The 23,116-nt window shown below is 50.6% G+C and overlaps 1 protein-coding gene across 10 annotated transcripts in view; it reads left to right on the top strand.

Moving 5' to 3' along the window:
• The first annotated feature begins 1,033 nt into the window (after positions 1-1,033).
• The window catches only part of HM13 (histocompatibility minor 13), a 41,241-nt gene continuing 19,158 nt past the window's right edge, over positions 1,034-23,116 (top strand). For 4 of the 10 annotated variants that reach the window (XR_014255194.1, XR_014255196.1, XM_082432198.1 and 1 more), the window contains exons 1-6: positions 1,034-1,341; positions 8,422-8,520; positions 13,908-13,990; positions 20,676-20,764; positions 22,330-22,508; positions 22,601-22,726. Coding sequence is in view for 7 of the 10 variants with exons in the window: in XM_082432198.1 (XP_082288324.1) it covers positions 1,159-1,341; positions 8,422-8,520; positions 13,908-13,990; positions 20,676-20,764; positions 22,330-22,508; positions 22,601-22,726 (759 nt within the window). In the remaining 3 variants the exon portion in view is untranslated. Of the gene's footprint in view, positions 1,342-8,421; positions 8,521-13,907; positions 14,087-20,675; positions 20,765-22,329; positions 22,509-22,600; positions 22,727-23,116 lie in introns of those variants that run through there. The other 6 variants (XR_014255195.1, XM_082432200.1, XM_082432199.1 and 3 more) reach the window with 5 other exon arrangements.

The raw sequence follows: 23,116 nt of genomic DNA, 5'->3' as shown, positions 1-23,116 counted from the left end.
ACTGGGAGCCCGACAGAGCTGGCCATCTGCAGAGCAAGCCACCTGACTTTTGTCCTCTGGAACTGGCTGGAACCACCCTGGCCCAAGCCATATACAAAAGTTCACTAGGTTCCTAGAGAGGGAGGTCTCTCTAAATTACTAATCTTCCTTAAATTACTTAATTTAATTTAATTTACTTAAATTACTAATCTCTCTCCAAATTACTTAATCTCCTATGTAGGGCTTCCGTGGTGGTGCAGTGGTTAAGAATCTGCCTGCCCATGCAAGGGACATGGGTTCGAGCCCTGGTCCGGGAAAATCACACATGCCGCAGAGCAACTAAGCCCATGAGCCACAACTACTGAGCCTGCGTGCCACAACTACTGAAGCCCGAGCCCATGCTACGCAACAAGAGAAGCCACCGCAATGAGAAAGCCCACGCACCTCAACAAAGAATAGCCCCCGCTCGCCGCAACTAGAGAAAGCCCGCACACAGCAACAAAGACCCAATGCAGCCAAAAATAAATAAAATAAATAAACTTTTTTAAAAACATGCTATGTAACATATAACTACACACTAACATCCTATAGACTTTGATTTATTTATTTTATTCGTTTTATTTATTATCCTCCCAACAACCCCCCCTCACCACACTAAAAATGCAAGCTTCATGAGAGCAGGGACGGACTTTTGCCTATATTGTTCCCTTCTGTGTCCCCAGAGCCTAGGACAGTGCCTGGATGTGATGGGATACTCAAATACTTAAGGAGTGAGGGAATGATTAAATATTGGATGAATGCCTGCATGAGTAAACAAGTTCTTAGTTATTAGGATCTGCGGGGAGTGGGACATCCTGGGGTTAAGGAAGTTGACTGGGACTGGGGAATGGGGTCCTCAGGTCTCCCTAGGGATGGATACCCACTGCAATGGTCCAGTGTTCCTCTCCCTGCTACCAGCAAGTTGCTTAGCAACCAGCCTCCCGTCCCTCCGCCACCGCTAGAGGGCGCGCGGGCGGGGAGACGTGAACGCGCACGCGTGCGCGGCGCGGGCCGGCGAGGTAAGCACGTCACTTCCTGTTTCTTTAGGGGAACGTGGCTTTCCCCACAGCGTCCGTCTTCCCTTCTGCGTCTCTGCTGCAGCTGCCGGAGCTGGAGTCGGACCCCGAGTGCAGCCTTGCCATGGACTCGGCCCTCAGCGACCCGCATAACGGCAGTGTCGAGGCAGGCGGCCCAACCAACGGCACGACGCGGCCGCCTTCCACGCCCGAGGGCATCGCGCTGGCCTATGGCAGCCTCCTGCTCATGGCGCTGCTGCCCATCTTCTTCGGCGCCCTGCGCTCCGTGCGCTGCGCCCGCGGCAAGGTACGGTCAGCGGCAAAGCCGGGCCCTGACACGGCTGGCACGGACCCTTCCCCCGCCCGCCCTAGACGGGACAGACACCTCTTCTGCCCGGACACTGACCCTTCCCAGCATTGCTCACCACCGCATCCCCAACGCGGGCCCACATCCCGGGGCTGACCTTAGGTGCCCCAGGATCTGAGCACCGATCCGCGAACCAGGTACTGACACCTTTCTCAAAGAGGGAGCGGTTTCCACCCCCGTTCGGACCTTGACACATCCCTCCCTCTGTGCACCGTGCTGGAAGCACTGTCGGCCGACCCTGACACTGTGATTCGGGTACTAATTGTTTTGAGCCTGCTGGACCCAGCCAGACCAGCCTCACCCTCTGCTCTGGCTGCTCATCCCGTCTGGGACAGTCACCCCATCCCAGGCTCTGGGTCAACATCCATCTGTACCTGATGGGGCACTGGTTCTGACACCTCCTGAATGGTACAGCCTCTTGTCATTCCTCACCCTAACCCAGGGCAAATTCTGGCACCCAGGCTCATCCCTAGACTCTGACACCTGTCCAGCTGGAATCTGTGACCCCTAGAGTGCTCTCCTAGAACCCCCAGATCAGGCCTTTGCCCCACCTAAAAAAAAAAAAAAAAAAAAAAAAAAAAAAAAAACTAACACAGGAATATTAGCTCCTGGAACCCCCAGCTCAGCTCCTAGTTTTTTGCATCACTTTCTGGAACCAATTCCGGTCAGCCAACTCCTCAGAACCTGGCACTTTGGTGCCTCTCTTTTTAACCAGCCATAGACCCCTTGGTTTGCTGGTTTCCTCTCCCTGACTACACCCAAGCTCGGACCTGTCCGAGCCTGAGCCCAGACCCTATTCCTAACCCCTAACCCTAACCCTGTTCCCACCCCAGACCCTACCTCAAAGTAGCTCTTCTCCTCATGCCTCTTAAGACAGTCTTTCCACCAAATTGGGCTTACCTGCTGAGTAACTGAGCTGCTGTAGGCCTCTCTTGTGAGACTGGGCCAGAGTTCATCCCTGTCCTTCAACATCTGTCCCATTGGATACCTAAGAGGTCCCCAGGGCCTTCCACCTTCTGACTTCCTCTCTGTCACCCTTCTTCCCTATATTAAGCCCTCTCTAGCCTGTTGCACCAGTGGCTTCTCACTTCCTGGCAGCCTCTCCCATCATCCTCCACCACCTCCTGATCTGCAGCTCCCTGCTGCTCCTCCCCCACCCAGACCTGAAGTTGACTCTTAGCGGAAGCCGTCGTACCCAAAGAGGGCAGACCCATAGAGGAGCTGCCACTTTTGAAACTGCTCAAGCCCAGGTTCTCAAAAAACATTACCCAACTTGAGCAGTGGCCGAGGCCTGCCACCTTCCTTTCTCAAGATCAGAGAACTTGAGGCTGGTTCCCTCTGTGGTCAGATGCAAAGGGGATTGGTCACGCAGGGCTTAGGTGGCCCCATTTTCCTTCCTGTTCTGCCTCTTCTAAGCAGAGTTCTGGTGGCTTTCATCCTCCCTACCTTTGCCTTTCGGGCAAACACTTGGTACAGGGGGATGTTCTGAAATAGATTAGGACAAAGAAGGTGAAGGGCAGCATGGAGTGAGCTGGGCACTTGATGTGAGGGGCTCCCTATACTCAGTAATTCTCCTTGGCACATCTACACATGGGTTAGTAATCTCTTCACAAAACATCATACAGACAACAGAATTTCCTGAACCTCCACTGTTGTCCAGGGCAGACGGATGCTGCAAAGATGAATGGGTCAGAGCCCTGTCACCAAGTTTAGGTGTCTGGATGAGAGAGGAATAACTAGATCTGTGATTGTAGTACAGGTAGTGCTGCAGGCTTTAGGGAGAAAGATTGAGCACACCTGGGGCAGGGCAGGGCGGCTTTGTGCTGGAGGCGGGCTGGAGCCTTGATGTAGAGGTCGAATTTCCGCCAGAAGACATTCCAGGCAGAGGAAACCAGGAAAGCAGCCGTAGGAGGCAGTTTAGGTGATGGTGGAAGGTCTGGAGTGGCTGGAGCAGAGGGTAGGGATAGAAGAGAGCTTTAGACCTACTGAAGCATCTAAATACCTCTCCCCAGCATCTCCAGCCAGACAGGGGGGCTGGAAGACTGTGCATGGAATTGCAAACAGCCTGACCCTTAGTAGCCTGCCGCCACCAGTAACCAGGGTATTCTAAAGTTTACAAGCCTTCGCCCTCTGATTCTCCCAGCAGCTGAGTGAGACAGGCAGAGCCAGTTTTATTTTCACCATTGTACAGAGAAACTGAGAGTCAAAGAAATGACTTCTCTGCCAATTAAGGGCAGAACCAGGTGTCCCTGGTCCTAGTCCGGGGCTCTCTCCTTGATGCGGGTGCCTCTAAAGACGCATGCAAGTGGCGTCTCGGCCTAGGGAGAGGACGGGCCAAACGACTCCCTTTTTCCGCCCTGAGTTGTCTCCCTAGTCATTTGGCAAGGGGAGAAAAGTTAGCTTGGGGGCCCAGGAGTTTTGATTTCCCACGAGTGTTAGACTCCCCCACAGCCAGCTGAGAGAGGGCACGTGAGGACAGCATTCTCCCTGGGGGCAAGTTGTCCATGACAGGCAGGGCGAGTTGTGAAATCATGGGAGGAGAAGTCCAGGAGTGTGTGGGGAAGAAGTAGCCATGGGCAGAGCCATCTGAGAGTAGTGCCCGTCCCTGTCAGAGACCTGTGTTCCCAGAAGGGAGCAAATCCCAGCAGTAGCTACTCATCACCGCTTCAGAGGCCTGTGGCCTGTAACTCAGAGGAGCCCCTCAGCCAGCTGGACCGGGTTCCTGCTCTGGGCTGGGTACCTCGGGTGCCAAGACAAAGAAGGCCAAGCCCTCCCCTCACAGCGCAGTCACCAAGGAGAAACAGCTGTGTGACCAGCCGACTGCTAGAGGTGGCAGCAGTGGTCTTAGGCAGAGTGGATGAGAGCTCAGCAGGCAGGACAGGAGGAGAGGGAGGCCTGGGGCCACAGGTGTTTTCTGGGAGGCAGTGAGCAGTTTGATGTGAGCCCAGTACAGGTACTTGGGTGATGTAGCAGGAAGATGCTGTGGGATCCTGCGGCCCTTCGGAGGTACAGAATCCTGAGGGCAATACACCAGTTAATCTTCATAGTTACTACATGTTTGCATTTGTAAAAATTGAAGCAATGCAGAAGTATAAAGGGAAAGCCCCCCCAGTACCACTTCCGTGGAAGTAACCCAGGTAGCTGTTTGGTGTGCCATCTTCCAGACCTTTTTCTGTATATATACAAACACGTATGTGCCTGTGTGTATATACATATGTAAATTTATTTTTATAAAAGTGGGATTTTGTGGTACATAATTGCTCTGAAACTTGATTCTTTTTTTTTTCCTTAACAATATATCTTGGTCATTTTCCTATGTCAGTACATGTAGATGTACCTTGTTGTTTTATGGTGGGGAGGGTAGGTCACGCACGCCCAAGGTGTAGAATTCCAAAGGTACAGGGGGACAAAGTGAAATCTCCCTCCCACCCCAGCTGCCCAGTTTCCCTCCCCAGAGGCAGCCCCTGTTATGTGTTTCTTGGCTATCCATCGAGAGCCTCTGTGCCTTTACAGATAAATAAGCATATGCTTTCCCCCCATTTTTTGCTATATAACTGTTACATTTTGTTATAGATACACTCTTTTTTACACCTTGCTGTTTTCACCACTTATATGTTGCAGATCTAATATGTCAGTACCCATGGCACAGTTGTGTTCTTTAACAGCTGTGTGGTGTCCACCTGCACTCCCCAGCCATGATTCTCAAAATGTAATCCCAGGACCAGCAGCATCAGTATCACCTGGGAACTTGTTAGAAACGCAAATCTGTTCACAAGCCCTCCTGGCGATTCTGATGCGAGCCCAAGTGTGAGGGCCCCTGATTTGGAGTCCTCCACTGGTCAGTTAGGTGTGTCAATCTTCTGCTATCGCAAACCACGCTGAAATTAATCTCCTTATACATTTGTTACTTCACACTTTTCTGTGTATTTGTAGGATAAATTCCTTGAAATCGATTTGCTGGGTCAAAGGCTCTGTGCATGTTTGATTTAGATGGATTTTATCAAATTATCCACCATGGAGGTTGTACCAGTTTATACTCCCACCCGCAGTGACCTCAGTTCTTGTTTGATGGCTGCTTGGTAGTCCATTCTTCAGAGGTTTCTGAGCTGTTGTGGATGCGATCAGGTCCTTCAGAAAGAGCTCCTGATAGGGGAGGTGACAGGCGGGAAGGGGGCTGGTGAGGTGGTGCTAGTGGAGACTGCAGCAGGGGCGAAGGGCTGGGGTGGGGGGGTGGTAGTTCAGGAGATGCGCAGGTGAATGAGTGCACGTGGCAGTGAGGAGAAGAGACCCCGGGGTAACAGAGTGGTCCACGAATTCCAGATCCTTTCTAGGGCATGACCTGGAAGCAGAACTCCCAGAGCTCCAGCTGAGCCAGTGACTTGAGCGAGCCATCTTCCCTCGCTGCTTTTGCTTCCGCCCTGATAACTGAGCATGCAGAATGTCACTGGAAGCTGAATTTATTTCTGCTCTTTATGTCAGTTCCCAACCCCCCCCTCACCGCCCCCAAGTATGTTTTGCACTTTAGGAGCCATTGCATTTGCATAAGAACGTCTAGTTTAAAAATCCAAATTGAATCAGTGGAAAATCCTGACAACTTTTTGTATTTTTCTAACTACAAAGATTCTGTTGCCTTCAGGATTCTGTTCCTCAGAAAGGTCTCAGGCTCCCTGAGCATCTTGTCATAACTTTCCAGCAGAAATTTCCAGATGGAAAAGGTAGAGGACGTCTAGGGGGTAATAGCCAAGAGTTTGGGCTCTGGAACCAGACTGCCTCAGTGTGAATCCTGGCTCTGCCACTCGTCAGCTGTGTGACCTTAAAGCAAGTTATGTCACCTCTCTGAGCCTCAGTTTCTTCATCTGTAATGTGGAGCTATTAAAAGTACCTGCTTCCTGGGCTACTGTGAGGATGAAATCATGTAAAGCACCTAGAACAATGCTTGGCACCTAGAAAGCTCTCAGTAAGTGTTATCTGTGTTACTGTCATCATTGGTCAGATTTGAAGTCTCCCGTTCTGACTCAACATTGCACGTGGGATATTTCTAATAGTCACCCACAGAGGAGACCAGATTCCTCTGTGTGATGGAGCATCTGTCCAACCTGGTTTGTCATCGAATAATATTAAGCCTCTTCCTGCCCAGGATCCTGGGCTGAATTGAAATGACTGTGTGGAAATGAGCGGTAACACTGGTTTGTAGGTGAAGCCAGAGTCCGTGAATGCTTTTATACCATGTGCCCTGCCTGCATCTACAGGTCCCTCTGCCTGGTAAGCGCTTCCCTTCCTCGTACACAAAGCAAACTCCTCAACTTAGTCAGCGTTTATCTGGCTCCTACTACATACCAGACCCTGTGCTTGGCCTGCAAGGCCTTGCTTAAGTGATATCTGCTCTAACCACCTCTGACCCTCCCCTGCTTCCTTGCGAAAGTAGTGTCCTGTCTGCTTTCTCATGTTTCCCTTATAAGAATAATACAAATAGTTTATACAACTTGTGGGAAGTTCAAGGCACAACACAAGTACTTCTAGTGCTGTGGGGGAAAAAAAAAATCATCAAATCCTGGCAACCCATTTTACAGCTGAGGAAATTGAGGCTCTGAGAAGGAAGATAACTTCCCCAAGGTCCCAAACCTGGAAAGAAGCAGAGCTGGGAGTGCAGCTGGGCCTGCTGACATCAGAGCCCTCCCTCCACCACTGGGCATTCATGCCATGTACCACCGCAGTATGCATGTCTCTGTTCTGTCACATGTCACACTATGTGGTGATACTCTGTTTACATGTCAAGGTCTTGGCCTACCTGCCTGTGAACTCTTTATGGTCAGGAGCTTATTTATTTTTGTGCCCACCCTGCTGCTACACAGGAAATATAATGATTTTATGGAGGTGCACAGAGAGGGTGATGAATTTGCCCAGACCCCACAGCACAGTGCTGCCAAAAGCAGAAACCAAGGGCTGGGAGAGAAGAGGGAAGGAAGATGACCCTGCCTCTCCATGTCACTGTTGCTCACCCACCGCCACCCCACTCCCAGCAAAGCTGCCGGAGAGTGACTCACACAGAGCTACCTGGTCCCTCCACAGGGGCGGGTCTCCCTTCAGCCCTATGCCTGGGCCGCCTCATGCATATGTTGGGGTTTGGTTAAGGGCCTCCCCAGTTGACTAAAAAACATTTTTAATATAAATTTAAACCAGAATTATACTACTATGATGGATTTTTATTGGAAAGTCTTTTGTCATGAAGTCTATGGAGCTGACTTAATTTTCTATGTCGCACTGTTACTCTATTTCCAGTTTTTTTCCATTTTGATTATACTGAAATGATTTTGATTGCCTTCAGTTGTTTTTCGTGTAAATATTTATCCTCCGTCAGCTCTTTACCTAGATCACATTCTTGCCAACTATTGCATCTGCCATTGTGAATTTAATTGTGGCTTTTACTCTGACCAGATTCAGTTTCCGCAGTCACACTTCTTGAGTTTGAGTTTTGACCAGATTTGCTTCTCCTTGCAGTTGGTGTCTTCCCATACTCGGTTTTAGCCATTGTTAAGTTTTGTGTGTTGTTGGTTTATTTCCGCTCATAGTATTCACTGCCTACTGGATAAAAGACTGATCATATTTACATCTCAGCTAATCCATAAGAAAACTGGAGGTAGTCCTCACGAGACCCAGAACTGCTCTCTTGTCACCAGTGTCCAGGGTTTTCTCTTTCAGTTATTACGTACCCACTGCCTCTGCCGCATGTGCCCTGGGTCCTCCCAGGACTGTCCCTGTTGGAGTCCAGGTCTCCTCAATAGCAAGACGATGGGATAAGAGCGTCCTGCCCCAGGTTGGGTGGTCCGCAGCCCAGGCAGAGGGAACAGCACTTGCAAAGCCCCGAGTCAGGAGAACTTGGGGATCCCTGAGGCACCTCAGTGATGGCAGGAGGGGAAGGAGATGAACGAGCTGTTGGGACACCAAATTCCCGCCAGCATCCAGCCCTCAGAGGCGAGAAGCACTCCCCGCACTCAGCAGGGCCTTTCTTCTCTCGTCTAGAATGCCTCGGACATGCCCGAGACCATCACCAGCCGGGACGCTGCCCGGTTCCCCATCATCGCCAGCTGCACGCTCTTGGGGCTCTACCTCTTTTTCAAAGTAAGTCCTTTGTCACCTGTTGTAGCATTTGGTTTGAATAACTTTATTTGATTTTGTTTTATTTTTCCCATCACAGGAGACATGCATGTTCATTTATAGACAATAAAGAGCAGGAAAAATAACAATTTACCCTTAGGCCCACTACCCAGAGACCCCACTGTGATGTCGGGGGCCCCTTCCCACCAGTCTTTATTTCCCTTCCTCGAGGAGCTTTCTGTTTTGTTTTCCTGGTACCGGTTTGGTTTCATTGTACTCTTCATGTTGGGGTGGGGTATAGCTATGTCTCGGACATACCTCTACCATACTAATTGCTTTTTTTTTTTTTAATTTATCGAGGTTTATTTTCCCAATAAAAGTTACACAGGCTCAGTGTTGAAAACCTGGAAAACACAGAAAAGTAAAAAGGGGAAAACAGCAGCCATCCAAAACCCCCCTGCCAGAGACAGTCACAGAGTCCCTTTGGAGGTGTGTCCTTCCTCTGCTTTTCCCTGTGCATGGTTCCTCCATAGCTGTGAACATGTGGTGTAGTCAGTCCTGTAGCTGCTTTTCTCACTTCACATTAATTACATCATGAGCATTTTCTCATGTTACTGCAAACTCTCAAACTTTTTTTTTTAATATAACATGTACTGTTTTCTGATTACAAAAGTAATATATGCAGAAAACTTAAAGAGAGGGAAAAATACACAGAGGTAATCACTATTAACGTTTTGGCATATCTTCTCTCAGGCTTTTCATAATCGTATTTTTAACCTAATTATAATTATTTTATGACTAATTTTTTTTAATAATACATTACAAGCACTTTTTTCCTGGTCATTGAAAATTCCTCAAGGATAACTTTTTTTTTTTTTTCCCCCCGGCCACGCTGCTCGGCCCATGGGATCTGAGTTCCCCGACCAGGGATTGAACCCGTGCCCCTTGCAGTGGAAGCTCAGAGTCCTAACCACTGGACCACCAGGGAAATCCCTCCTCAAGGATAACTTTTAATTCACATTTTAAAAATACATGTACAGAGTTTAAAAAAAGTTTTTTCAATCTAAGGGAAGGTGCAAATGAGCCATAATCCTCTCCCCAACATAGTTTCTTGTGCCTCATTCTATTATGCATAGATCTGCATTTATGTAAAAATTTTAAAACAAATATATGTATCGAACATATGGTTCTTACCAGGGAGATATTTTCGTATCAACACAGTCAGAGCTACCTCATTCTTTGTAACAGCTGCTTGTGGTTGTGTTCGTGGATGTGCCCCTGAGGGGCATTCAGTGGTGGGATGTCCCAGCACTGCTGCCATGAGCATCCTCATGTAAGTATCTTGGCAAGTATATCTGCAGTGGCATCACCAGATCAAACAGCATCTGGAATAGTTGGTGCCAAATCCCTCTGATTGTACCAATTTACATTCCCTCCAACAGTTACAAGTGTGCTGGCTTCACTGTACTCCCACCTACACTGACTAGCATCAGAATTCTTTATTTTTACCAGTCTGTGAGTGAGTCAGAAACATAATTTTTAACGCCTGCTTCCTGTTCCATCACTCCCTCATTATTGGATCAGAACTGCTCTTCTTAATGATTTCAGAATATCCCCACAAGCAGATACACCACGACTGACTTACAGCATCCCCCTCACTTTAAACAGAAAATATCGTTCTGATTTTTACTCTTATAAGTAAGAGTGCATCAAATAACATTAGGTAGGTATTCACTGATTTTTTTTTTTTTTCCTGGACCTCGGGAGGAGAGGTGAATTTATCACATGCTTTGGTTCACAGCACACTGGCATCGGCCCGTGCCAGGCCCCCCTCCTTGTTTCTTTCACCGCCTTCACCCTGATGCCCATCTCCATTTGCCACCTTCATTTCCCTTCACCAGAGGCACCTGCCCTAATGCGTTTGATTTGTGTCCTTGGGTGTGTGTCTTTTTATAAAATATATGGTGTTAATGTATCTGTGTGTATTTAGTGAGAGTCTAGTTTCCATAAGTAGAACTGTGTTCCTTTTCCTCTCCCCTGTGCTCTTGAGATCTCTCTGTGGCTCTGTACACATCTAGCTCATTGCCTCCGACTTGGCTTTTGGCAGATATTTCTCGAGTCTCTGCTGTGCTGAGTGCTAGGAATATACACCCAGGCCTTTGCCTCAGGACCATCTAACATTTTTAGTATTTAGGATTCTCTCCTTAGGCTAGATTCCCCAGAAAGGACTTTCTGGCAGCAGAGGGTGTGAACATTTTTATTTAAGGCTCCGGACGCCTGTTGCTCAGCCTGTCCTCCTCTCCAGGCAGGTAAGCCCCAGCCTGTGCCAGAGGACACAGCATACCTCCTCCCAAGTCACCAGAGTGTCCTTGTTGAGATGTCTGAAAGGCAGCTGCCTGGGTAACACGGCCACCAGATCCCTCCCAAACTCCAGACTGACCGCTGGTTGTGGTTTGCTTAACAGTGGCTCTCACTCTGCCCCTTTCCTCCTCCTTTCCTGGTTGGGGCACTGGAGTTTGTTGCATTTCTCAAAATCATAAAATTTACCTTATCCCACCTCATTTAAACCTGATTGCTTTGAGGCAGCGTATAAAAATTAAATCCAACAGCATAAGAAAAATAATAAAGGAAGAAACTGGCGTAAAGGAGAAAAAATAAAATAGGAAAAGACAGTGAAGATTTGGGTGAGGACCATACCCAGACCCCATGCTCTAAAGTCTAAAGACTTGTACTCTTGCCAGAAGTGCCTCTGACACAGGCGTGACTCTTGATTTTCTAGCAGCCGAAGCACAAAGAAAGTGAGACTCGGTGCACAATTCATAGTCCACACAGTCAAGCCGACCGGAAGCTCAGAGGTGTGGCCGGAGAGAAATTTCTCCCCAGGGCCCACGTTGAAAGAACACTGTGTGGGAGGACACCACGTGTTCACGGGTAAGCACGGTCCACACGCCTGTGTGGATAGGAGCATTCACGTCGCAGCCACTGATGTGCTCGTCCATTCGGTCATTCTTCAAACACACACCAGATCCTGTGCTGGGTGCTGGGGACACTGCAGTGAGAAAAACAGCGGGCCCACCCCTGCCCTCAAGGAGCTTCCTGTTAAGTGGTGGAGACAGACACCAGTCAAGCAGTCACACAGATAAATGTGAAGTGACAGTCCTAGAAAGTGGTGTGAAGGCGAGGTCTGTGGCACCAGAAGAGCACAGAAGAATCTGCTCCTGCCCGAGCCCCCATCTCAGACAACAGCACCTCATCCACCTCACTGCTCAGCCGAAAACCCTAGAAGGGCTCCTCCCTCCTCAGCACGCAGCCCTCGGCACAACCCACTTCTCTAGTCCAGAGCTGATCGGGGATCCGACCCCGGCTCATCACATCCCTCCTACCCCCCAGCCCAGGACACCATCCTCCTGGATGCAGCTTACTCCTCGCTGGGCTGTCGGCCTTGACTTTTGCCCTGTGGAGTCTGCCTTCCACACAGCAGCAGAGGGATCCTCTCAGGCCGTCAGATCAGGTCACAGCCTTGCCCTCAGCCCCGCAGTACCGGCCTGTCTTACCCAGGCGAAGCTAAAGCCTTTTTCACAGTCCATCTCCCTCCTACCTTCCCAGCCTCGTCTCCTGACACTCTCCTTCCTACCTTGGCTTCTGGCCACAGGCCCTCACCGTCCCCTGCACACATGAACGCATGCCCACCTCAGGACCTTTGCACTCACCCTTCCCTCCACCTCAAAGGCTCTTCCCCCAGGTATCACAGCCGCTCCCTTACTTCGTTAAGGGCTCTACTCCTAAATGAAGTCAGTGTCGGAGGCTTTCCCAGGCCACCTGTCTGATGGCCACCCCCCCGCCTCCTTGCACTGCTTTGCTTTTCTTCTTAGTGCCCACCTCCACTGGACAGTGTATTGCATGTTCATCTCTTGAGATTCTCCCTCACTGGCACGTGAACTCCATGAGAGCAGGGACTTTTCTGCCTATTCCAGTGCTGAGCACGACGCACTGCACGTAGCAGACAGTCGGTAAATGTGAGCTGAATTAACGGAGGTCACGTCAAGGAAAACTGCTTGGAAGCCTGGGTGAGGAGAGGAGAGCGTCCTGGGCAGCAGAGAGGCATGTACATGGGCTGCCCCTGGGTGGGAATGTGGCACAACAAGGCCAGTGTGGCCGCAGCACGGAGAACGAGAAGGAGCGGCTGAGGAGGCCTGCGGTGGTCACCATGAGAGCATGAGAGACCAAGGGGAGGATGTGGGCCTTGAGCTCGTGGGAGCACAGGAAAGCTGCTGAGAGGCGTTAAGCAGCGGATCGAGGGGATCAGACAGGTTTAAACAGGTCCGTACTTGAGAGTGGCCAGTGGCCCCAGACCCCACACCACAGCACATTATTCCCTCCCAGTTAGAAAGCCTCACGATAACAAATTAGAAGACGATGCAGGGCTTCCCTGGTGGCGCAGTGGTTAAGAATCTGCCTGCCAATGCAGGGGACACAGGTCTGAGCCCTGGTCCAGGAAGATCCCACATGCCGCGGAGCAGCTAAGCCCGTGTGCCACAGCTACTGAGCCTGCGCTCTAGAGCCCGTGAGCCACAACTGCTGAGCCCGTGTGCCACAACTGCTGAGCCCGTGTGCCACAACTACTGAAGCCCGCGCACCTAGAGCCCGTGCTCCACAAGAGAAGCCACCGCAATGAGAAGCCCGCGCACCGCAACGAAGAGTAGCCCCCACTCGCCGCAACTAGAGAAAGCCCATGCGCAGCAACAAAGACCCAACACAGCCAAAAATAAATAAATTTATGAAAAAAAAAGACAGTGCAGCAACCATGGAGCCATGTGGCACAGCCTGCCTGAAGTCCAGAATTAACAACATGTGACCACTGGCTTTAGCCCTGTGAGAGACAACATTCCTTGGGTTCACCTAACAACAGGACCAAGAAGCAGCTGTGAGGGCCTGCCATCAGAGCTTCAGAATCGCTGTGGGAGGGGTCGTCCAGAGGAGCATGGAGAATGGAACAGGGTGCAGATGACTCGTGACTGGGTGGCCGCTGTAGGGGGCTCCCTAGATTTTTGAGCAGAGAGAAGGAAGCTTGGAAGAGTGCATTCTGAGGTTCAGACCGCTCTCTTGGGACTCTGAGCTTCAGACTCCCCTCCCCCATGCAGGACCCTCGACACGCACACAATACTGCCTGTCTGCAAATAATGGAGCCACTAAGCGCAAACCTACAGACTCCTTTGGGAGGTGCATCTGAGGGCTTGAAGTTCCTTCCCTTTTTCCTGTTACCATAGAAACTAGAAGGCCCCCCCCCCGCAGTACCATTTGAGAGTCTTTCTGACACCATTCCCCAACTCCAGAAGAGAAGCGTGGACTCTGGTTTCCTCATAGCCACTGGCAACCCTGACTTCCTGTTTCTCTTTGTATTTCTGCCTCAGATATTCTCCCAGGAGTACATCAACCTCTTGCTGTCCATGTATTTCTTCGTGCTGGGAATCCTGGCCCTGTCCCACACCATCAGGTCAGAAGGCATCTCTGCGACATTTGAAGCAGCTTTCTCAAGAGCAAGTACAGGGTCTCGGATGAGAACATGACCTTTGGCGTCATTCAGAGCCAGGTTTGAATCCTGGCTGTAAAATCCAAGGGAATCTTTCCCCTGTGTTATACCGTGGGTGACCTAGAACAAGAACCATAACCTCTCTGGGCCACAGTTTCTTTACAAGGAATGGTAAGAATATCCAGTGGGTATTTCCCACCACGGTTGTTGGGAAAGTTATTTGTGAACAGTAATGTCATGATAGTTGTCACAGTACTGAGAAGAGTGATGCCAGTGCCACCTGCAAGGTGTCGTAGTTGCTGCACACGCACTAAGCTGGCCTCTCACACGTGGTCTCAGCTCATAAGAGAGCGAGGCAGTATCGAGAGAAGTTAGGAGCACAGGCTCTGGAATTTCACTATCTGACTTTGAATCCAGACTCTGCCACTTAATAGCCCTGTGACTTTGGGCAGTTTACTTAATCTCTCTGGGCTCAATTTCCTCACCTGAACGTGAAGAAAACTGATAGTACCTTCCTTATGGGTCATGTGGAAAGCTTTTAGCACAGTATCTGGCACTCAGTGTGTTCAATAAGTGTTAGCCGTTGTTATTATTATTATTATTATTACCTGTTACATTCAGAAACTGAAGCTCAGAGAGGTTAAGAAATTTGCTAGGACAACACAGCTGATAAGCAGCAGAGCCAAGATTCAAACCTAAGTTTCTGTGGCCCCAGAGCCCATCCTCTTTTCACTGCCACCCTGCTCAGATTGCCACATGCTGTTTCAGTTCAGTGGGGATGAAGGGTCTAAGCCACTGGTCCTCAGGTGGGGCTGCTTACCAAATGGGAGTTGTGCCCCCAGCACACCCCCTCACTGTGACTACAAAAGCATCCCAATCTATTTCCATCTGGTCCCTTGAGGAGAGGTACAGCCTCGGGCTGAAAACCACAGAGGAAGTCAGCAGACCAGGAAAAGTTCCCAGAAGACAGGAACACAACTTGAACTCAACTCCGAAGGGTAGGAAACCTGGAAGAGGGTCTAGGAGGGAGATACCAGGCCAGGAGCTGGAAGGTCTGTGCACATTGACAGCGGAGGCGGGATCTTCCCAGAACAGTCAGAGAGAAAGAGCAGGATCCTCGCGGAAGCCTGGAGAGCCAGGGGGAGTTTGGCCTCGTTCCTCTGAGCAGGACCCTGGAAGTCAGGAGCATAGGCTCAAAAGGCACATGGCCCTGGAACCAAGGCCTGGGTCTATTATTTGTGCAAGTTACTCAAGTTCTCCTAGCATCAGTTTCTTCACCTATAAAATGGAGATGCTGCAAGTACCTCCTTGTAGGGGCGTGGGAAGGATCAAGTGAGCACGTCTGTGACGTGCCCAGAGCAAGTGCCAAGCGCACTGAGAGTGAGCGGCTGGCCCAAATTCACACAGCTGGGACCGAGTTCCGTGTTGTCTTCAACTACACCTACCTTCACCCACAAGGCCTTGTTCTAGCGCCCCCTCTCCCGCCAACCCCGCCATCCTTTTAGGGTGAAAACCCAGAGAGCCTGACTGACTGGGAGCCAGCAAGATAGTGGCAGACCCAGTCACCCTTCCTCAAAGGACAGACCTCTCCTTTCCTGGTGGCCCGGCGTGGGAGCAGTCACTTCCCATGCTGGTTTGGGTCCCCCCCAATTCTAGCCCATCTCCCCCCACCCCCCAGCATCTGCAAGAGCCTTGAGACCCCAGTCCTCCCCACAGCCCAGCCGCCACCTCAGAGTGCAAGAATCCAATATGTTTTGTTCGGCCGTGTGCTGAGGAGCTGATTATTTCACTTTATCTCAACAATCAGTACGAGCAGAGTATTTTGAGCCTGTGTCATTTTGACACCAGAGACCTTTTTTTCCCTTTTAGAATAGTAACTGAGGAACATTGTCCCAAATTTCTCATGGATTAACCAAGAAACAGTTGTCTGTCTTTTAACCAATTCATAATTTTTACTGTTAGAAATTATCAAAGAAAGTAGAACCAAAGCAACTAAAACTGCACATGGTAAAATTTGTTAGTGACTGGGCTTCCCTGGTGGCGCAGTGGTTAAAAATCTGCCTGCCAATGCAGGGGACACGGGTTCAAGCCCTGGTCCGGGAAGATCCCACATGCCGCGGAGCGGCTAGGCCCGTGAGCCACAACTACTGAGCCTGCGCGTCTGGAGCCTGTGCTCCGCAACAAGAGAGGCCGTGCCAGTGAGAGGCCCGCGCACCGCGATGAAGAGTGGCCCCCGCTTGCCACAACTAGAGAAAGCCCTCGCACAGAAACGAAGACCCAACACAGCCAAAAATAAATAAATTAAAAAAAAAAAAAAAAAAAAAAAAAAATTTGTTAGTGACTAAAAATTAACAGAAGAATCATTTTCTTGATAAGATTTAGAGCACACAGTTTGACCTGGGAAGATTAGACCTTATGAAAATAATGGGTGGCCATGGGCATAAAGGGTACTCACCATTCAGGGTCCGAGCTATCCTCTGAAAAAAATGGATACGGGCTAAAAGCTGGGATGAAAGAAATCATTACTGTAAAATGCACATGGAAAAGAACTGAATCAGATGAAAATAATTTTAGTAGAAAAGGGGAAGGGCATAGTTTAATCATGCTATTTAGGTAGTTGATCTAAGAATTAAATTTACTTTTCTTCAATCAAATTGAATTTTCTTAAATATTTTCTCTAAGAAGTCTACAGTGTTGTTAGAATTTTGATGAATTATTCATATGTATCCACAAACTCAGTCAGACCTGCCTCAGGATCCAAACAAGGTCTAAAGGTTCAAGACAGGAAAACTGAGGCTCAGAGAGCTTCATAGCTGCTAGGAGCAGAGTGAGGTTTTGAGCCCAGGTCTGTCTAACGCCACGGCCAGGTATTCTTTCCGGTCTGGCAAAAGTGAAGGGGAGAGAGAACTTAAAGACAGGGGCCTGGGCACCCTCTCTGGTGGGCCTGTGGTCTCCGGAGGACTGGCAGAGGAGAGGCCTGCTGAGAGGCTGTAGAAGCTGAGCCCGGAGCTGGGTAGCCCAGGCAGAGACGCTCATGGGATTCCTTCCACTTCCCCCGGCCGCCTCAAGCCTCCCTGGAAAGATAGCACAGCTTAAGGTTTTGGAGGAAGGCAAGGGCTCACAGCCTGCCTTCACCTTGTACGGTCACCAAGACTCAAGCCCGTGCCAATATCCTTCCTCCCAAGGGAACCACAGCTTATTTTTATCACCTCTGAGTTCATATCCCACCCAGATGACCTTTAGACGAAAAGGTTCATAAGACCAAAATCTGCCACCCCAGGGGGGCGAGGCCACATCACCTGTTTCACTGACCCTTGCCTTCACCCCCAGGGGAGAAGGGCACCAGGATGTGGTTTCCCAGCAGGAAGCAGTGACCTTTAGGCTTGGCATGAGCCATTGAGGGCCAGAAAGAGTCTCTGCCTGCTGCAGAAGCCCGCGTTCAGAGGTGTTCCACAGGTATTTGCTAGCTGCCTCCCAGGCCCCAAGCCTGGCATGAGTGTAGTGAAGGCAATAAGCCGGGACCCCTGCCCTCAACGCAGGCTCACACCGGCCAGGTTGCTTGACTCTTACCATGTGTTACCCAGCAGCCCCTCTTTTCTCGAGATAACAAAGACATCAGTCTGGAGACTTCCTACTTGGAGTTGAAGCTGCAGTTAAGCTTACAGGGTGCCAAGCATTCGTATAATCCTCTTAATATCCCTATAGAAAGATATTGTTATAGTGATCCAAATGAGGAAACAGTTGCACAGAACAGTTAAGTAACTTTGCCAAGGTCACACAGCTCAGTGGCAGGGCCAGGTGTTGAACCCAGGAAGCCTGGCTCCAGAGTCCATACTCTTAACCACTGCATTCTGCTGGTTGAGCTCCTAAGGCAGATGCCAGGCTGGAGTGAAGGACTTAGCACCTCAGGCCTTCTCTCTGCCTCTGCACACACCCTCTGGCTTCAAACTCCCTAAAAGTGATTCAGCAAACTGAGCTGAAAGTAGCTTCCAGCCTCATCCATCCCAGCTGCTGCCTCCCACCTGCTCAGAGCCCATTTGTAGAAACCCACTCCCAATTGCATCCTTGTTTTGACCATGTCTCCCCATAGTCATGAAGCCCTCTCATTATTCACGCCACAGCCCTGCAGACTGGGAGGGATTGGCTGTTGGACAAGTGGGGAAACTGAGGCCCAGAGATGGTTCTTAATCCATATTTTCTTCCTCCAAGCCCCAGGGTCTTGGACAGCTCCCTTTTCCCTGCCTTTACCACTGTGCCCTGGGTACCACTCGGCCTGGGTCCATTTTCCTACAGCTGGGAGCACCATTCTGGATTTGCCTACCCCATCAGTCGTTGTCGGTCTGAACTGGTGTTGCCAAATGCTTTCGAGCTCAGGCTCTGGACAACTGCCAGCGATGATGGACGCTCACAGTTCTTATGACCCCTGTTGAGGATCCAGTGCTGGGCTAAACTTCTCCCCAGCTTCTCTCCTGCCTTTACAGCAGCCCTTTGAGTCAGGTGGTATTATCCCCACATACAACCAAGGAGACTGAGCCACTAAAGTGGCTCGCCCAGGGCCTCACGTGGCAGAGCACGTGTCGGGGCTGGGCCCCCCAAGCTTGTGTCCACTCCACGATGCTGCCGCACCAGGCTGAGCAGAAGCCCCTGGTTTTCTGTTCCTGATCTGAAGGTGACCCGGAAAAGAAAGTCTCTGCTCCCTGCCTGGCCAGGAAGTGGACCATGCTGAGTAATCAGAGAGAATGCTTCCAGAGGCGAGGCCAAGCCCACCGTGAGCAACAGGGGCCTCACGGAAGGAGTGAATGAGGTTGCCCCCACCCAGGGGGCTGTGATTCATCTAGCTGATCGAGTCCGGCTGAGTTTGTAAAAATCCCAGACCTAACAGGTCATGGAGTGGGGTGTCCATCAGGTCATCTGCCTTAATAGGTCTGGAAGAGAGTCCAGGAATATGCATTCTTTTTTTCCCCCAAATTTAATTCCTTTTAGTTGGATTACAAAGCTGACACCATGCTTATTATTGAAATAAGAGGTGCAGGTAACAGCAATTCACATTATACTGTTTATGCTTTGTCTGTGTTGGCATAGTTTATATAATACTTAAGGGATCACCTAGAAGGAATTGCCTCATGTCAACACAGCTAAGTGTTCTGGGAAACTGAAAATTAAAGGAAATAGTTAAAACAAATCCCCTCAAACCAGAATAGTGTACTTTATAGTCAACTCCGGCTGGCTCTGGGTCTACTAAGTGCTAGAGAGAGAGAGGAGGGTGCTAGATTTTTATGGGGTTTAAAAAACATTAAAATAGTTTAACAGGCTACCTTTGAAAGAGTGATTGGATGGACATTTTAATGGAAAGTCTCTAATAGCCTCAAAATGCAAAGGAACACTGCAGCTTTGATTTGCCACATTGAACACATCTGAATGGCTTTGGGAATAAACAGAGACTTCTGAGGAATTGGGACAAGGGGTTTATCTTTCCATTCCTAGAGTCAAAAGCAGAATTCATGGGACTTCCCTGGTGGCGCAGTGGTTAAGAGTCCACCTGCCAATGCAGGGGACATGGGTTTGAACCCTGGTCCTGGAAGATCCCACATGCCGCGGAGCAACTAAGCCCGTGTGCCACAACTACTGAGCCTGCGCTCCAGAGCCCGCGAGCCACAACTACTGAGCCTGGGTGCCACAGCTACTGAAGCCTGCATGCCTAGAGCCCGTGCTCCACAACAAGAGAAACCACCGCAACAAGAAGCCCACGCACCGCAACAAAGAGTAGCCCCCACTTGTCGCAACTAGAGAAAAAGCCCACGTGCAGCAACCAAGACCCGACACGGCCAAAAATAAATCAATAAATGAATTTATTTAAAAAAAAAAAAAAAACAATTCATGCCTCGTCACCCATCTACCTCTCTACCTCCAGCCCAGGAGAGAGGGCTGCAGATCTTCTTTCCCTCTGTGGGCCTGGCCATGTTTGCTGCATCCTCTGCTTTACTCTGGACCAGGCCAGGTCAGCTGCCTTTGGCTGGGCGGGAGCCGGCAAGGAGAAAGTGGTTTATCTAGGACCATCTGAGGTTAATGAGCCCCTCTCGGCTGCTAGCCTTCCAGCCTCCTAAGCAGTATGGGGCCCAGGCATGCTGACCCTCTAAGGAGTCAGATCTCACCCCAGGCTGCTGGTTGGCACCTCATTTCAGCTCTGCCATCTGCCTAGACTCAGTGGGTCTCCTTCAAGAATGAGGACTTGCCCTACTCAGGCTTGAGCCAGAATATGCATTCTTGACAAGGGACTCTGATACAGATGGTACATAAACTAGACTTTGGAATCCATTGCTCTCCTAAAAACTGTGTTTTATGTGAAAGTCTGCCTCTGCTTTGTGTTTCTTCGGTGATAACTAGGAGGCAGTATGGAAGCACTAGGAATCCAGAGACCTATGTTCAGGTCTCAGCTCAGATATTGACTTCCTATGTGACCTGGGCAGTCACTTGCCCTCTGAGGGCCTCTGTTTCCACATCTGTACAATGGGCACAATAACACCTACCTCTCAGGGCAGCTGTAGGCTGTTGGGAGATAACAGTTTGTAAACAGATGCCTGGGGGCTGGCATCAGTGACTGTTGCCCATGAGGGCTCTGTTTGCCAACCTGCTTTGTCTTTCCTTCCAGCCCCTTCATGAATAAGTTTTTTCCAGCCAACTTCCCAAATCGACAGTACCAGCTGCTCTTCACCCAGGGCTCTGGGGAGAACAAGGAAGGTGAGTGCTGCCCACTTTCCCCTGCCTTGGGTGTCTTCCCCCACCCCCGCCTTCGTCTCTCCAATACTGGGACTCCCCGGTACAGCGATTGATGGAAAAGGTGGGCTCTGGGATCACATCCCAGCTCTGCCGCTGGGTGCACACCGTTACCTCTCTGAGCCTTGAGTGGTTTTGTTGGGGTTTTTTTGTTTTTGTTTTTTTTTCATCTGTAAAATGAACATCATTATCTAGTACCTCCCTTATAGGCATGTTGTTAAGACTGTGAGTAAGTGATGAGTGGAAAGCATTCAGCACACCACCTGACTCATAGTAAACAGTAAACAGTTGGCTCTCGTGGCTATTTTTATCATGTCAATTTTTAGTGTGATTATTCCCCACCTAAGATTTGAAAGGGGAGTTCCGTGGCTTTCGAAAAAATGAAATCCGTAGGGAATTGGGGAAAGCCTGGGTCACGTGGGTTAGTTAGGTTGTGGGTTCTACTGCTGTGACAGGGTTATCAACGGCTTGGCCAGATGGAAGGTATTTCTCTCTTGTGTCAAAGTCTGAGCTTGTGAATGTCACACTTGTGAATGTGCCTAGCATGTTCTGCCTTGTCCCTGGAGAGCAGCGATTTTACATGCAGATCCTGGAGAGCAGGATTCCTTTGTGCATTTCTAGGCATCTGTGCCCAGTCAGTGACTGTTGAGTTTTTTCACCTGTTTTGTGCTCTGCCGCACTCGGGGGCCCGCGGGTCCAGAATAGCGCACCGTTGCTCCACGGGCCCTCCCGAAGGAAGGAGAGACAACTGTATCACGGGTCCATTTAGCTAAAGGGAAGCTAGAAAATGTGGCTGAGAGCTAGTTGGCCTTGTGTCCAGTTGAAAATCATCAGGGTATTGTTAGCTCAAAGGAAAGAACAACAACTGGGGCCAACCAGCAGTCTGCTACAGTCTGGAATCTGAAAGGAAATGCTGTGCTCTGTGACCCTGGGCAAGATCCACCGCCTCTCTGGGCTTCCTTAGTAGGACACTTGGAGGTGGTGGAGAAGGGGTCTAACATCAGGACGTCTGCCACAGGCTCCCCACCAGAGCAGCCTGGGGGCCTCCCGCCTGCTGCTTCTCCAGGCCTCCCTCTCTTACCTTCCTCCTCCTGTGCTGCTGACACAGCGCTGCCAGCAAGCTTCTTGATTCCTTTGGTGGCACAGTAGAAAGATTCCTGAATGAACTGGGACCTTGCGAAAGCCTTGGGCTCGGTGCAGTCAGCACTGATTGAGCCCCCGCTGTGTGCAGGCTCCATGCTGAGCGCTGTGTAAGGGCCATCCCACTCGCTCCCCACAGCAGTCCTGTCAGGGAGGTGCTGTGATCCCCTTTTTACAGATGAGGAAACTGAAGCTCAGAGAGGGAACTGCCTCCCCCGAGGTCGCCCAGCTACAAGTGCAGAGCCCGTGCTTCCAGCACCACGAACCACCTCCCACTGACCCTGTGTCAGGCCTGGGTTCTCTCTGGGCCTCCATTCCCTCCTCTAGGAAATTGGAGGGGCTGGTGGGGGGGCTCTAGTGAGCGCCCCCAACCTGTGGATCTCTGACAGAGCCCACAGCCATGCCCTCCTCCGTCCAGGGGCTGACAGGTGGGAGGGGCAGCCCCGCCCCGGGGAGTGGACTTACCCGGCCTCTCTGCCCAGAGATCATCAATTATGAGTTTGACACCAAGGACCTGGTGTGCCTGGGCCTGAGCAGCATCGTTGGCGTCTGGTACCTGCTGAGGAAGGTAAGTAGCCAGGGCCCGGGGCAGTGTTGGGGGACGCGCCTGAGGGGCAGCTTGGGGGAGGGAGAGCTGGTCTCACTCACATCTTTCCCCAGCACTGGATTGCCAACAACCTCTTCGGCCTGGCCTTTTCCCTTAACGGGGTGGAGCTCCTGCACCTGAACAACGTCAGCACCGGCTGCATCCTGCTGGGCGGGCTCTTCATCTACGATATCTTCTGGGTGAGTTGGGCAGGGACGCAAAGGATGTCTGGCTACCGGGCCACCTCGCCTCCTCCTCCCCTGTCTCTGGCCCAAGCAGCGGTCGTCTGATAGAGGGAAGCTGCCCTGACCTGGAGGTAAGACCACAGAGCAGGTCCTTCCTGGGCCCAGTGCCCTCAGCTGTGGAATGGATGAGAGAGCAGGGTCTGCACTTGCTGAGAGCCCACCCTATGCCCAGTGCCTTCCAGCCGCCCTCTCTTCCTCATGGTGGCCCCAGCAGGGTATTGCTTATCCTGTGTCTCTCCGGCAAGCGAGCTGAGGCTCAGAGACGTTGAGGCAGGTGTGGTTAAAGCAGATGAGTGGGCACTGGTGAGCAAGGCACCGACTGAGGACGTAGGCTGCGTGCCAGCC

This window comes from Balaenoptera physalus (genome assembly GCF_965194825.1).
Source record: "Balaenoptera physalus genome assembly, chromosome: 16".
Taxonomy (NCBI): Eukaryota; Metazoa; Chordata; class Mammalia; order Artiodactyla; family Balaenopteridae; genus Balaenoptera; species Balaenoptera physalus.
This window is presented reverse-complemented; position numbering and strand designations above follow the sequence as displayed.